At 36.9% G+C, this 14,105-nt stretch overlaps 2 protein-coding genes and 1 pseudogene across 3 annotated transcripts in view; 1 reads left to right on the forward strand and 2 right to left on the reverse strand.

The window, feature by feature from the left end:
- SLC25A12 (solute carrier family 25 member 12) overlaps positions 1-14,105 on the reverse strand; it is a 207,796-nt gene that overhangs the window by 164,658 nt on the left and 29,033 nt on the right. The window lies entirely within an intron of this gene.
- Positions 1-14,105, forward strand: part of HAT1 (histone acetyltransferase 1) — a 58,305-nt gene that overhangs the window by 36,240 nt on the left and 7,960 nt on the right. For both annotated transcript variants that reach the window (XM_003990857.4, XM_023259457.2), the window contains exons 9-10: positions 7,812-7,963; positions 10,493-10,609. In XM_003990857.4, the coding sequence (XP_003990906.2) occupies positions 7,812-7,963; positions 10,493-10,609 (269 nt within the window). The remainder of the gene's footprint in view (positions 1-7,811; positions 7,964-10,492; positions 10,610-14,105) is intronic.
- On the reverse strand, positions 1,729-6,392 carry LOC102901666 (annotated as a pseudogene).

Here is a 14,105-nt window from a genome sequence, read left to right on the forward strand (position 1 = left end):
ATGACCTGAGCCCAAGTCAGAAGCTTAACCGACTGAGCCACCCAGGCACCCCTGGAGAGATTTTTAAAAAATGATAGAAGAGCACTTATGTTGTTAGATAATGTATTTAATTTGGAAAAAACTCAATTTTTGATTTTGAATGTGACTGTAGATTTAAACTCAAGCAAATTTCATCTTTTAAACGTGTTGCTTTTCTTTGTAGCAGAGAAACAAAGGAATTGAAAGATGTCACAGATTACTGAGTGTCACCATTTTAAGTTCATTTTCAGTCTGACATTTTTGGTTAAAGTTCTTACAGATTGAAATGGTGACTTGCCTCCTTATATTGTCAGTCTATCACAGCTTATGTAAAACTAAATGGAAATTTTTTGTATGTTTTTCTGAATTACAAGAAAATTTCTGATAGGAATGTAGTGTGAGTTTTAGATTTTTCTCAACTGTAATTCTATTTTCTATGTTTTTTCCTAATATTCTGAGATTATAGAGGTTACTTAAGCTGTCACTCATACTAAATTTTATTTTGAATTTATATTAGCGAAAACAGTGTTTTTCTAAACAGATTAGAAGAGGTAGACTTGAAAAAATTGACATTAAATAAGTTTGAACCTCATCTGTTAGTACTGAAATTTTTTAAAGAGATGCTTGCTTGAGAGTATGTCATTTAGTAGAGGTTTAATTAAAGCAATTTTATTGAGGTATGATTTGCATACCATAAAATTCACCCATTTTAGGCATACAGTTCAGTGAGTTTTAGTGTATCTGCCTAGTTTTACAGCCATCACCACAGTCCTGTTTTAGAATATTTCTATCACAGTTAAAAGACCCCACATGTCCATTTGCAGTCATTCCCTGTTCCCAGTCTCTTAAATGAGGTCTGTGATCCATTTTGAGTTAATTTTTGTATATTATATAAGTTTCTAAATTCATCCTTTTACATATGGCTATCCAGTTGATGCAGTGCCATTTGTTAAAAAGACTGTTTTTTTTTCCTCCATTGAATTGCCTTGGTACCTATGTTGAAAGTCAGTTGATCATAAATGGGAAGAGTTATTTCTAGATTCTGAGAGTCAATGTATGTCTGTCCTTATGCCAGTATTATACTATCTTGATTAGTTTACTATAGCTTTATGTTGAGTTTGTTTTTTTTTTATTATGTGAAATTTAATCCACCAAATATGTACATTGAGTTTGTGGCATGTGGTTTTCCTGGGTGCTGCAGAAGTTTCTTGAAATGATCAATGAGTAGGGTTAAAAATGGATACTGGCCCTGCCCAGGTAGCTAGGAATGGGGTAGGGAAGGGCAGAGAGAGGAAGCCTCAATTAGAGGGGACTGGCTGGGAACAACCATGACCTTTAAGGACCTGGAGTGGAGTATAGCCTCTGTGAGTGAGCCCCCAGTCAACACAGTCTGGGGCTGGTGTTGCAAGTTTATTAGTAGCTGACCCCAGCACAACCACCCCATAAGGTGCAATCTACCTGACAAATGAAAACTTCTTAACCCGTTTCCTATATATTCCTTCTACCCCCCAACAGAGGTTTAAATTCTTAAAACAGAACCACTCTAATGGTTACATAGGAAACACAGTCCTCATCTTTTTGTCTCAAGGATAGCAGCTGTTCCCTCTCCAGCCAGCCCCCCAGCTCGCCTTTTCCCCCAATTATTTATGTGTTAAGATGATGAAGAGGAGGACCCAGGCCATAGGGAGACTCCTACTTCTGAGGGGCTGCTTCAGTGGTGCCAGGGCATAGAGTGGGCAAGACATAGCAGATGTCCTGGCAAAAAGGCCCAGTTGCCTGGTATTTCCTCCAAAAGGCCTTGCTTACTTATTAGGGTAAGGGATTGCATTTGTTTTCCTGATAAAGTTGCATCCTCTTTTGCTTGTCTTGCCTCTTCTTTCTTCCTGGTGACCTGCTGCACTCCTTTCTGCTCTTTCTGATTGATCTCTGGCCAGGTGAGGTCAGCCTTGGCCTAGTCTGTCTTCCCAATAAATGCATTTTAATGTGATGCTTTTTTGCTTTCTCCCTGTCTTCTTTTTCTTTCCTTGAAAGCTCCTTGGGCTTGTCCAGATACACTTGTGTGACCTTTCTAATTATCTGTGCCACCCAGTTGTGGTTCTTGATGTTGATGAGCCCTTCCACACCTTTGCTGGTGGTCATCTTCATCATCCTTACTCTCTTCTGAGGCTAGAGATTTCTTCTTCTTTTTGGAGTCACCTGCAGCCTCATCACCTTCTTATCTTGCTTCTCCTCTTCCCTGGCCTTTTGCTTTCCAGCCTAAAGATGTGCATCATTCTCCTTGGGGCTCATGTAGTGCTGGCTAGGCCTTTGTGGCCTCCCTTTCTCTCTTAAGTATCATGGCTCCAGCAACAGCAGTACCTCAGCCTTTATATTGAGTTTTGAAATCAGAAAGTGAAATTTCTCTAGTCATGTTCTTTTTCAAAATTGTTTCGGTTATATAGGATCCCTTGTGTTTTCATAGAAATTTCTATTTCTGTTTTCTACTTACTTGATTTCCACTTTAACTTTTATTATTTTCTTCTTATTTGGGTTCAATTTGCTCTTATTCTAATGAAGACTGAAACTTAGGTTTTTTATTTGATTTGATGTCTTTTCTAATGCAGAAGTTTAAATATATAAGTACTTTCATATTTATATACAACATGTATTTTCATAAGTTATGCTTTTATTCAGTTCAAAATACCTGTTTTTTAAATTTTTTTTTTTTTTTTTAATTTTTTGAGAGAGAGAGGCAGCATGAGGACGGGAGGGGCAGAGAGAGAGGGAGACACAAAATCTGAAGCAGGCTCCAGGCTCTGAGCTGTCAACACAGAACCCAACGTGGGGCTCAAACTTGTGAACCACAAGATCATGACCTCAGCCAAACTGAGCCCACCAGGCGCCCCATCTTTTTCTTTTTTTTTTTAAGTAAACTCTATACCCATTGTGGGGCTTGAACTCATAACCCTGAGATCAAGAGTCGCATGGTTTACCCACTGAGCCAGCCAGGTGCCCAGTTCAAAATCTCTTCCAATAGCATTTTGGTCCATGGGTTATTCAGAAGTATGTTTAATTTCTAAATATCATAGATTCCCAAATTTCTTTCTGTTGTTGATATCTAATTCTATTGTTGTTGGAGAACATACTTTGTAACTTCAGTTCTTTTTCATTTCTTGAATTTTAATTTATACTTTACCTTAGGGTCCCTAAACTCTTTCTTTAAAATGTGAAGCAATAAATACCTTATGTTTTGCAAGCCATGTATGTTCTCTGTAACCATGGTGAGATTTGGTCCATGGGCCATTGTTTACTAATTTTTTGCCCAACATGTGGTCTTGCTGGAGAATGTTCCATGTGTGCTTGAAAGGAATGCGTATTCTGCTGTTGTTGGGTGAAATGATACCTAACTACCAGATAGGTCAAGTTAGTTGATAGAGTTCTTCACGCCTTCTCTATATTTGCTGATTTTCTGTCTAGTTGTTCTGTCCGTTATTGGGTAGTATTGAAATTTCCAACTATTTTTATTGAATTATCTATTTCTTCCTTAATTCTGTCAGCTTTTATTTTATGTATTTTGGGCCTCTGTTGTTGTCTATGTGTTTATAATTGTTAACATCTTCATGAATTAATTTGTCATTATAAAATGTGCCCTTTTTTCTCGTTTTTTTTTTTTGCCTTAAACTGTTTTTTCCCAATTTTTTTATTTTAGTAATGCTTAAACTCATCCTTTGACTTTCAGCTTTCGAATCCAAAATGTTTCTGTTGTAGATAGCATATCGTTGGATCTTTTTTTATCCAGTCTGACAATCTCTGCTTCGTTATTGGAATGTTTAATGTATCTACATTTAATGTAATTATTGCTGTGGGTAGAATTATGCCTTCCATTTGCTACTTGTTTTCTAAATGTTGCTTTTTGTTGTTCTTCTTTTGTTTCTTTTTTGCTACCTTTTTGTTTAAGTTTATTTTGAGAGAGAGGTGAGAGTGCCTGCCCACAAGCGGGGGAGGGGCAGAGAGAAGGAGAGAGAATCCCAAGCAGGTTCCTCACCATCAGCGCAGAGCCCAGTGTGGGGCTCAAACTCAAGAACTGTGAGATCACGACCTGAGCCAAGATTTTAAGAGTCAGATGCTTAACCAACTGAGCCACCCAGGCACCCCATTGACATATATATTACATCCTTGTACATTAGAAACCAAACGTTGGTTTTATAATTATTTTTTCATGTAATTTTTTTTTAAACCAGTTGAGAGGAGAAAAGAGAAAAAAATTACACCAACTTTTATATTTCATAATTAACACGGTTCTTTTCTTCATATAGATTTGACATATCATGTTCTTTTAATCTAAAGAACTTTTTTTTAGTATTTCTTGTACGGTCTGTTAGCAACACTTTCTCTTTCCTTTTCTGAGAATATCTTTATTTCACCTTCATTTTGAAGGATATTGCTGGATATAGAATTCTTTAACAGTTATTTTTCTTTCAGTACTTTGCATGTATCACCCCACTGACTTCTGGCCGTCTATGGTTTCTGATGAGTTGTTTTCCTCTTATTGCTTTCAGGATTTTCTTTTTGCCTCTGGCTTTTGACAGTCTGTACTTCAGTTATTTTGTTCACTGTTGATTTCATCATCTGTGTACATTCCTAATAGACCATAATTTCATACCAAACTGATACAGTGACAGAATTTCACTTACCATTTTTAAGCCATTGTCATATAATATTTAATTAATGATTACATGGATACGATGTTAATGTCACATGGAAACATTAAGAAGGTGTTTAGTTCATACGGATTGAATGAATGGAGGATTGGATAATGACTCAGAATCATAAAACATTACCCCTTGCTCAGACTTTTTTTTTTATAAACAGCTTTATTGAGATATAGTTAACATATTCTGCAATTCACTTAAAGTGTACAATTTTTAAGTGATATTTATAGTGCAGCCATTACCATAATCTAATTTTGGAATGTTCCATTCTCCCAAAATAGAAGCCCACTACTCATTAGCAGTCACTCCTTTCCTCATTCACCGCCTACCACCTATACCCCTCCAGCTCTAGGCAACCACTAATCTATTTTAGTCTATAGATTTGCCTATTCTTGACATTGAAGTCATATAATAATACGATGCTTCTTTCACTTGATGTGTTTTCAAGGTTCATCCTTATTATAGCATAGGTTAGTACTTCATTTCTTTTTATTGCCAAAGAATATTCCATTGTGTGGATATACCAAATTTTATTTATCCATTTATCAATTGATGTACATTTGGGTTGTTTCTACTTTTTGCCTCTTATGAATAGTGCTACTGTGAATATTTGTTTAGAAGTTTTTTGGTGGACCTATGTTTCATATCTCTTGGATACATACCTAGGTGTAGAAATGGTCAAAAACCTGGTAACTGTGTTTTACCTCTTGAGGAACCACCAGTTTATTTTCCAAAGTGGCTGTACCATTTTACATTTCCACCAGTAGAATGAAGGTTTCAATTTCTCCACACCTTCATCAATATTTCTTATTGTCTTTTTTATTCTAGTCATTCTAGTGGACGTGGAATGGTATTTCATTGTGGTTTTGATGTGCATTTTCTTGTGGCTAATGATTTTGATTGAGCATCTTTTCATGTGGTTATTGTCCCTTTGTAGATCTTCTTAAGAAATGTGTGTTTAGATCCTTTGCCTGATTTTTAAAGAAATTTTTTAATGTTTGTTTATTTTTGAGACAGAGCTTGAGCCGGAGGAGGGGTAGAGAGAGAGAGGGAGACACAGAATCTGAAGCACCTTTGCCTGATTTTTAATTGAGTTCTCTTTTTCTTATTGAATTGTAAAACATTTTTATATATAAAATCTGGGTGCAAGTCTCTTACCATATATGTAACTTGGAAGGAAATATTTGCTCCCATTCTGTAGGTTGTATTTTCATTTTCTTAATGGTATCATTTGAGCACAAAAGTTTTAAATTTTGATATAGCCCAATTTATCTTTTTTGTTGTTATTTGTGCTTTTGGTTCTGAGAAACCATTGCCTAAGCAAAAGTCATGAAGATTTATTCCTATGTTTTATTCTAAGAATTTTATAGTTTTAATCCTTCTTTTTTTTTAAGTTTATTTATTTTGAGTGAGAGAGAGAGGAGAAGAGAGAATCCCAAGCAGGCTCCATGCTTAGTGCAGAGCCCGACATGGGGCTTGGGGCTCCATCTCATGACTATGAGATCAAGACCTGAGCCAGTATCAAGAGTCGGATGCTTAACCAACTGAGCCACCCAGGCATCCCTAGTTTTGCCTCTTACATTTAGGTATATGGTTGATTTTGATTTATTTTTGTGTACGGTGTGAGGAAAGGGGTCCATCTTCATTCTTTGGCTTGTGGAGATCCCGTTGTCCAAGTACCATTTGTTAAAAGATCATTCTTTCCCTCACTGATTGGTTTGGGAACACTTCTCAAAAGTCAGTTGACAAAAAAAAAAAAAAAATTGATCATAAATGTAGAGGTTTATTTTTAACTCTCAATCCAGTTCCATTGATCTGTTCTTATGCCAGTACCGTACTGTCTTGATCACTGTAGCTTTGTAGTAATTTTTGAAATCAGGAAGTGTGAGTCTTCTAACATTTGTTCTTTTTCATGATCGTTTGGGCTAGTCTGGGTTCCTTCCATAACTGTATGAATTTTAGGATAAACTTAATTTCTGCAACTAAAAAGGCTAGCTGGGATTTTGATAGGGATTGCTTTGAATGATTTGTAGAGTATTGTTACTGTAACAATATTAAGTCTTATGATCCATGAACTAGCTCAGAATTTAGTATTCTTTGTTTCAAGCCATTTACTGATCAGAAAACAAGAGCTCAGAGAAGTGAGGTGACTTGCCCATGGTCCTGTATCTATGAATGACAGAACTGGGACTCAAACTGATTTTCTTTGTGTAGTCTTCTTTCTACTCATCATGTTTTGCTATTTTCCTTGTCAACTACTTAGTCTAATGTAGGTAAGAGACAAACAAAGGAATATCTATGCTATTCAGATGCAGTGAAGAAAGGATCAAAATCATATTGTCATTTTATTCTTAAATATATATATATATTTGCTTTTGTGGAAGCAAGAATTTTTTTTAAATTAGGGGAAAGAAGTATGGCAGACTGTAAAGGTTATTGGTTTAGGGTAGGGGAGTTATACATTGAGCTTTAGAAGCTTTAGATATCACTGAATACTTGCTTTTGGAATTGATTATCCAAACTTGAATCTCTTGTTTATACAGCTACTTTAATTGAAAATAAAATTGGGGCGCCTGGGTGGCTCAGTCAGTTAAGTGTCTGACTTCGACTCAGATCATTATCTCAACGCTTGGTTCGTGGGTTCGAGCCCCGCGTTGGGCTCTGTGCTGTCAGCTCAGAGCCTGGAGTCTGCTTGGGATTCTGTGTCTCCCTCTCTCTCTCTCTGCCCCTCACCCGTTCGCAGTCAGTCTCTCTCTCTCTCTCTCTCTCTCTCTCTCTCTCTCTCTCTCTCTCTCTCTCAAATTAATAAACATTAAAAAAAAATTTTTAATAAAAAAACTAAGATGCATAGGATAGCACCCATGAAAAAGTCTACATCTGAAAGGAGTAGCTCTAATTTCACAAATACTATGTAATTTTATTTAGCAAAGATAATGGTGCCATTGTTTGATTAATAAGGAATAATCCTTTCTCATTATAACTTTTGTCTTGTAAAATTCTTTTAATAATATTTCCTTTTTCTAGCCTAACATGTATATTGAGATCTCAAATGATGAAGGAATTATGTTGGATAAGAGAAATATTATTCTGCCTTTTCTTTAGCGGAAGATCCATCCAAAAGTTACGTGAAATTAAGAGACTTTGTGCTTGTGAAGCTCTGTCAAGATTTGCCCTGTTTTTCCCGGGAAAAGTTGATGCAAGGATTCAATGAAGAGATGGCAATAGAGGCACAACAGAAGTTCAAAATAAATAAGGTATTTTTATTCTGTAGAAGGAAAACATTTCAGTTTGGAAGTTTTCTTTCTTTTTTAAGTACAACTTAAACGTTGCAAATGTATTAAGAATACATGTGTGGGAAGTAGCAGTGGTTGAGAGTATAGGCTCTGAAGCCAGATTGCCTGGTTCAGATCTGGGTATAGCACTTGTTCTGTGACTTAGGGCAATTTAATTTCCTCATGAATAGAATGGAAAGATAGTTGATTTTATGGCTTATTAAGTGTAACAAGCAGAAAAGAATGGATAGTATGATCTTACTTTTGCTTTTTAAGAAAATATTTCAAATGATAAAATAGTTAACACTTCTGGAGACAGTATTGGTGGGGGGAAGGGCTGAAGGAAAACACTTAACTTTTACTTTATATACATCTGTATATTTGAATTTTAAAGTAGTAAATATCCTAAAATAGGTACAGAAGAAATAATCTGGGAGTTCAGAGGAGGGAGTTTAGTTTCTTATATTTATGTATGCAGGGGAGTCAGAGTTTTTCATGGGAGGGAGATGCATCTGATCTAAGCTTTGAAGAATGGGTAGGATTTGGATTATGAAGGTACGTGAGATGAAGAGTATTCCAATAAGGACTAGTATGTGATATTGTTGACTTGGGAGATCTCATCTAACTCTCCAATGTAGATTTTCCTTCTGAACTTCAACACTGTATATAAAAAGGTTCCTGATCACTGATCTTCAACAGCTTAATTTGAACTGAAACTTTCCATTTTCTCCTACCTTAAAACACTTTAGTGGCTTCCTAGTTTTAAGATAAATAAATATTTTAGAAATATTTGGTATGTCCAGACTGTATTAAACCTTTAGAGAATTTATTCAATAGCTCAGCTTTTAAAAGAGAATACAAACACCTTTTTTCCTTTAAGAAAAAGAATTTAAAACTTAGTATGGCACATAGAGCCAGTCATGATGTGGACCCTGCCAACCTTGGTAGACTCATTTTCCTACCACTTTCCTGCAAGCTGTGGCATTAAACCTCTTGCTATTTCCCAACTGTGCTACATCTTTCTTCTTTCGAAGTCTGTTTAACTATTCCCTTTGCCCTTGATACCCCCTTTTCTTGTTCCTCCATCTTTGCCTTGCCGGATATTACTCATTTTTCAGGCTCAGCTCAGGTGTCCCTTCCGGAATGTTCAGACATCATCTTCCCCATCTACCTATACTTGACCCCTCCCGTCTTCAATAAATAGATGTGAAACAACACAAACAGAAAAACTATGGGCTACTCTTTTGGCTTCAGTGATACCAAAACTACTTTTGGTATCGAAAGCTTGATCTTCCTAATATTTCTTCGTTTTTGTCTTCTCCCTGCCCTTTAATTGTCACTGTAGTACAGGGTTCTGACATCTCCCTCTTCACTGTTTATGCTTTCCTAACCAATCACGGTTTTAACTCTTGCCTGTGTACTGATATTGCTTAAATCCTCACTCTTTTAAACTAGAATTTTCTTTAGGTTTATATGTTCTGCTGCCTCCTGACTCTCTCCTAGGCTGTGAAAACTCTATCATCCCACATGCTTCTCCACACCCAGTCTTTCCTCTTCTTCTAGAATCTTTGTTCCTGTAGTATTCTTACTTGTGCTGTCTTAGTTAATGCCTTCATCATTTTTGCCTGATTTAATAGCTCAGCTTCCTAATTGGTCTTCCTACCCTTTTTGCTACCATTTCTATGTAGCTGAGAGAATACTTTTCTTAAAACTCATATTTGTGCACTTTGTTCATGCCATTTAAAATCTGTCACCTGCTAGATAAAAGCCAGTGTGTAAAAGCCCAGTGATAAAAACACAGTGTGTAAGCCTCGATGTAAACACACTTCTGCTGTATCCTCACTTTACTTCTACTCACTGCTTTTCATTTTGTGCTCCAGCAACGTCAGGCTGCTTCAGTCCTGCATGTGTGTTGCATGTGTGCACTTGTATACACACAGTGCCCTCCCTTCTTTCTAGAATGGCATGGTCCCTTCCCTTGAAGATTTAGCTCGGGTTTTGGGGCTTCTGGGTGGCTCAGTCAGATAAGCATTCAACTTTGGCTGTGCTGACAGCTCAGAGCCTGGAGCCTGCTTCAGATTTTGTGTCTCTGCCCTTTCTGCCCCTCCCCCACTCATTTCCCCTCTCTCTCTCTCTCTCTCCCTCTCTCTCTCTCTCTCTCTCTCTCCCCCCCCCCAAAAATAAATAAACATTAAAAAAAAAGAAAAAAAAGATTCAGCTCAGGTTTTGTTTCCCCAGGTTTTGTTTTTAGTGTTTATCCCATTCCCAGGCTACACTACCATAATACCCTATGCATATTTCCATCATTAAATTAACCACTCCTCAATCATTTGTGTTAGTCATTAGGCTGCTACCTCCTTGAAGACAGAAACTATCTTTTATTGTTTTTCGTCTGGTACCTAGCACAATTTCTGGCCCATAGGAGATATTCAGTATATCCTGTGTTCTTTTGGAAAAGTGTCACTATTTTGTGATTTGAAAGTGTTCATGTTTTTCTTTTGTTTCATTAAGCAACATGCTAGACGAGTTTATGAAATTCTTCGACTACTGGTAACTGACATGAGTGATGCTGAACAGTACAGAAGCTATAGACTGGACATTAAAAGAAGACTAATTAGCCCATATAAGGTAGGACTTTGTAGAGTCTTAAAGATTGTATTCTTGTCATTGTTTAAAAGTGGAGAAGAGAGGCACCTGGCTGGCTCATTTGGTAGAGCATGCAACTTGATCTTGGGGTTGTGAGTTTGAGCCCCACGTTGCAGGTAGAGTTTACTTAAAAATAAATAAATAAGTAAGTAATAAAATAAAAGAAGAAAGTGTAGCAATTGCCATTGTATGGGAGAGTTCAAATAATTTTCCTAAATTATACTTTTACAAAAGTGAATACATTCTTCCAATTAGTTATAAGAAGTCTTGCTGTCATAATTTTCCAGTGTAAGCTATAAATCTCTTTTCATTCACTTAAAAACTAATTCTGAGAATAGTTTATTCATGGTTACTTTTTATTTCATTTGTTTGCCCTCTTTTAAAAATGTGAATGCCCAAACTTTTCCTTAATAAATTATTTTGTTAGTTTTTTCTGAGTCTTTAGTTTCCTAGTTGTCATATATATTATGTTTGCCTTTGCTGCCTTCTTCCTAAATATGCCCTTGGTTGTCATTTTTAACATCTATACTTTACCATAGCTGAAACTGCAACATAATATTGTTTACTTTTTTTTTTTTAATATTCTTTCTTCTTGTTCCCTACCCCCACCCCATATTTTTCATATCCCACATTTTCCTCTAACTCAGAAATTTCCCCTCCTAGATCAGGTTTGTCCTGATCATCATGTAGCCATTATTACGGTAGATATTGTCCATGGCAGCCTCTGTGAATGGGGATTTGCTATGATAGCTGCAGCTGTGCAGTAAGCTGATTGGGGAGAATATTTCTTAATTTGTTCCATAAATAATATCTGACATGTGGTTGCTACAGTTGTATACATCATACCTGTAGGCCTGTACAATACAGGAGCTGAGAACATAAATGATAAATCCAAAAGTTTTCTGTCTTATGGACTACTGTCTGCCTATAAACAGGTTGTAATACATTGCACTGTTCTCTCTTCCCCAAAATTGTTCAAAGTTGCATTTTATTCTTTGATGTTTATCAATTCAGAAACATCAGACAATTGGTAAAGATGGTGCTTTCCAAAGGTTTTGAGTTTTAAAGTAACATTAGTTTGTCAACTAGAAAAAAAAAATTTAAGTGTTTATTTTTGAGAGAGAAAGAGAGTAGGCACACAAGTGGGAGAGGGGCGGGGAGGTGGGCAGAGGATCTGAAGTAGGCTTCTCACTGACAGCAGAGAGCCCAATGTAGGGCTCAAACCTGAGAACTGTGAGATTATGACCTGAGCCAAAGTTGGACGCTTAACCAATTGAGGCGCCACTAGAAAATTTATGGGAAATTTGGGCATATAGAACAGTATAAGTAGATGTGATCATGGCAACATCAGAGTATAGGGACACCTCAGAGATACTGCAGGTTCAGTTCCAAACAGCTGCAATAAAGTGAATATTGCAATAAAGCAATCAAGTGAATTTTATGGTTTTCCAGTGCATAAAAAAGTTATGTTTACGTTATACTGTATTTTGCTAAGTGTACAATAGCATTATGTTTTTTTAAACTGTACATACCTTAATTTAAAAATATTTTATTGCTAAAAATGCTAACCATTATCTGAGCTTTCAGTGAGTCATTATCTTTTTGCTGGTAGAGTGTCTTACCTTGATGTTAATGGCTGCTGTCTGTCTGTCTTACCTTGATGTTAATGGCTGCTGTCTGTGTCTGCTGGTTGCTGAAGGCTGGGGTTGGTTGTAGCAGTTTCTTAAAGTAAGACAACTGAAGTTTGTCACATCAGTTGATTCTTTCTCTACAGCGTGTGATGCTGTTTGATACCATTTTATTACCTACAGTAGAAATTTTTTCAAAATTGGGAGTCAGTACTCTCAAACTTTGCTACTGCTTTATCAACTAATATTCTAAATTCTTTGTTGTCATTTCAATAATCTTCACAGCATCTTTATCAGGAGTAGTTTCCATTTCAAGAAACTACTTGCTTTGCTCATCCATAAGAAGCAACTCCTCGTCTGTTCGAGTTTTATCATGAGAATTGCAGCAATTCAGTCACATTTTCAGACTCACTTCTAATTCTGGTTCTCTTGCTATTTCTTCACTGAAGTCTTAAATCCCTCAAAGTTAATCCATGTGGGGTGGAATCAGCTTCTTCCACAGTCCTGTTAAGGTTGATATTTTGCCTTTTACCATGAATCACAAGTGTTCTTAACGGCACGTAGAATGGTGAGTCCTTTCCAAAGGTTTTCAGTTTACTTTGCCTAGATCTATCAGAGAAGTCATTATCTATGGCAGCGATAGCCTATGAAAGGTGTTTCTTAAATAATAAGACTTGAAGATAAAAATTACTCCTGAGTTCATGGGCTATAGAATGGATATTGTGTTAGCAGACATGAAAACAACATTAATCTCGCTGTACATCTCCACAGAGCTCTTGGGTAACCAGGTGCATTGTCAGTGAGCAGTGATATTTTTAAAGGAATCCTTTTTTCTGAGCAGTAGGTCTCAACAGTGGGCTTAAAATACTCTGTAAATTGTGTTGCAAACTGATGTGCTGTCATCTAGGCTTTGTTGTTCCCGTAGATCTAGCATAGGCAGAGTAAAATTAGCATAATTCTTAAGGGCCCTAGGATATTTGGAATTACCCTTGAGCATTGATTTCAACTTAGTCACCAGCTGCATTAGCCCCTAACAGGGGACTTAACCTATCCTTTGGAGCTTTGAAGCCAAGCATCTCCTCTTTCAATAGAAGGCTGTTTTGGGACTCCTGGCTGGCTAAGTCAGAAGGGAATGTGACGCTTGACCTCTAGGTTGTGGGTTCGAGCCCCATATTGGGTGTAGAGATTAAATAAGTAAGTAAAAAGAAATAATAAATAAATACATAGACTTAAAAAAAAAAGGCTATTTTGTCTATATTGAAAATCTGTTGTTTAGTATAGCCACTTTCATTAATTATCTTGGCTAGATCTTCTGGGTGACTTGCATAGCCTCTACATCAGCACTTGCTGCTTCAACCTTGCACTTTTATATTATGGAGATGACTTCTTTCCTTAAACCTCATGAACCAACCTTGGCTAGCTTCTGGGTTTTTTGGTTTTTTGTTTTTAATGTTTATTTATTTTTGAGAGAGAGACAGAGCGTGAGCCGGGGAGGGGCAGAGAGAGAGGGAGACACGGAATCCGAAGCAGGCTCCAGACTCTGAGCTGTCAGCACAGAGCCCAACACTGGGCTCGAACTCACAAATCATGAGATCATGACCTAAGCCGAAGCCGGATGTTTAACCGACTGAGCCACGCAGGTGCCCCTCCAGTTTTTCTTCAGCAGCTTCCTCACCTCTCTGGCTTCAGAGAATTGAGGAAAGTTAGGGCTTTGTTTTGGATTAGGTTTTGGCTTAAGGGAATGTTGTGGCTGGTTTAATCTTCTATTGAGACCACTATATCTTTCTCCATATCCGCAATAATGCTGTTTTGGTTTCTTATCATATGTGTGTTCACTGGAGTGGCACTTG

Source organism: Felis catus, chromosome C1 (assembly GCF_018350175.1).
Source record: "Felis catus isolate Fca126 chromosome C1, F.catus_Fca126_mat1.0, whole genome shotgun sequence".
NCBI classification, from domain to species: Eukaryota; Metazoa; Chordata; class Mammalia; order Carnivora; family Felidae; genus Felis; species Felis catus.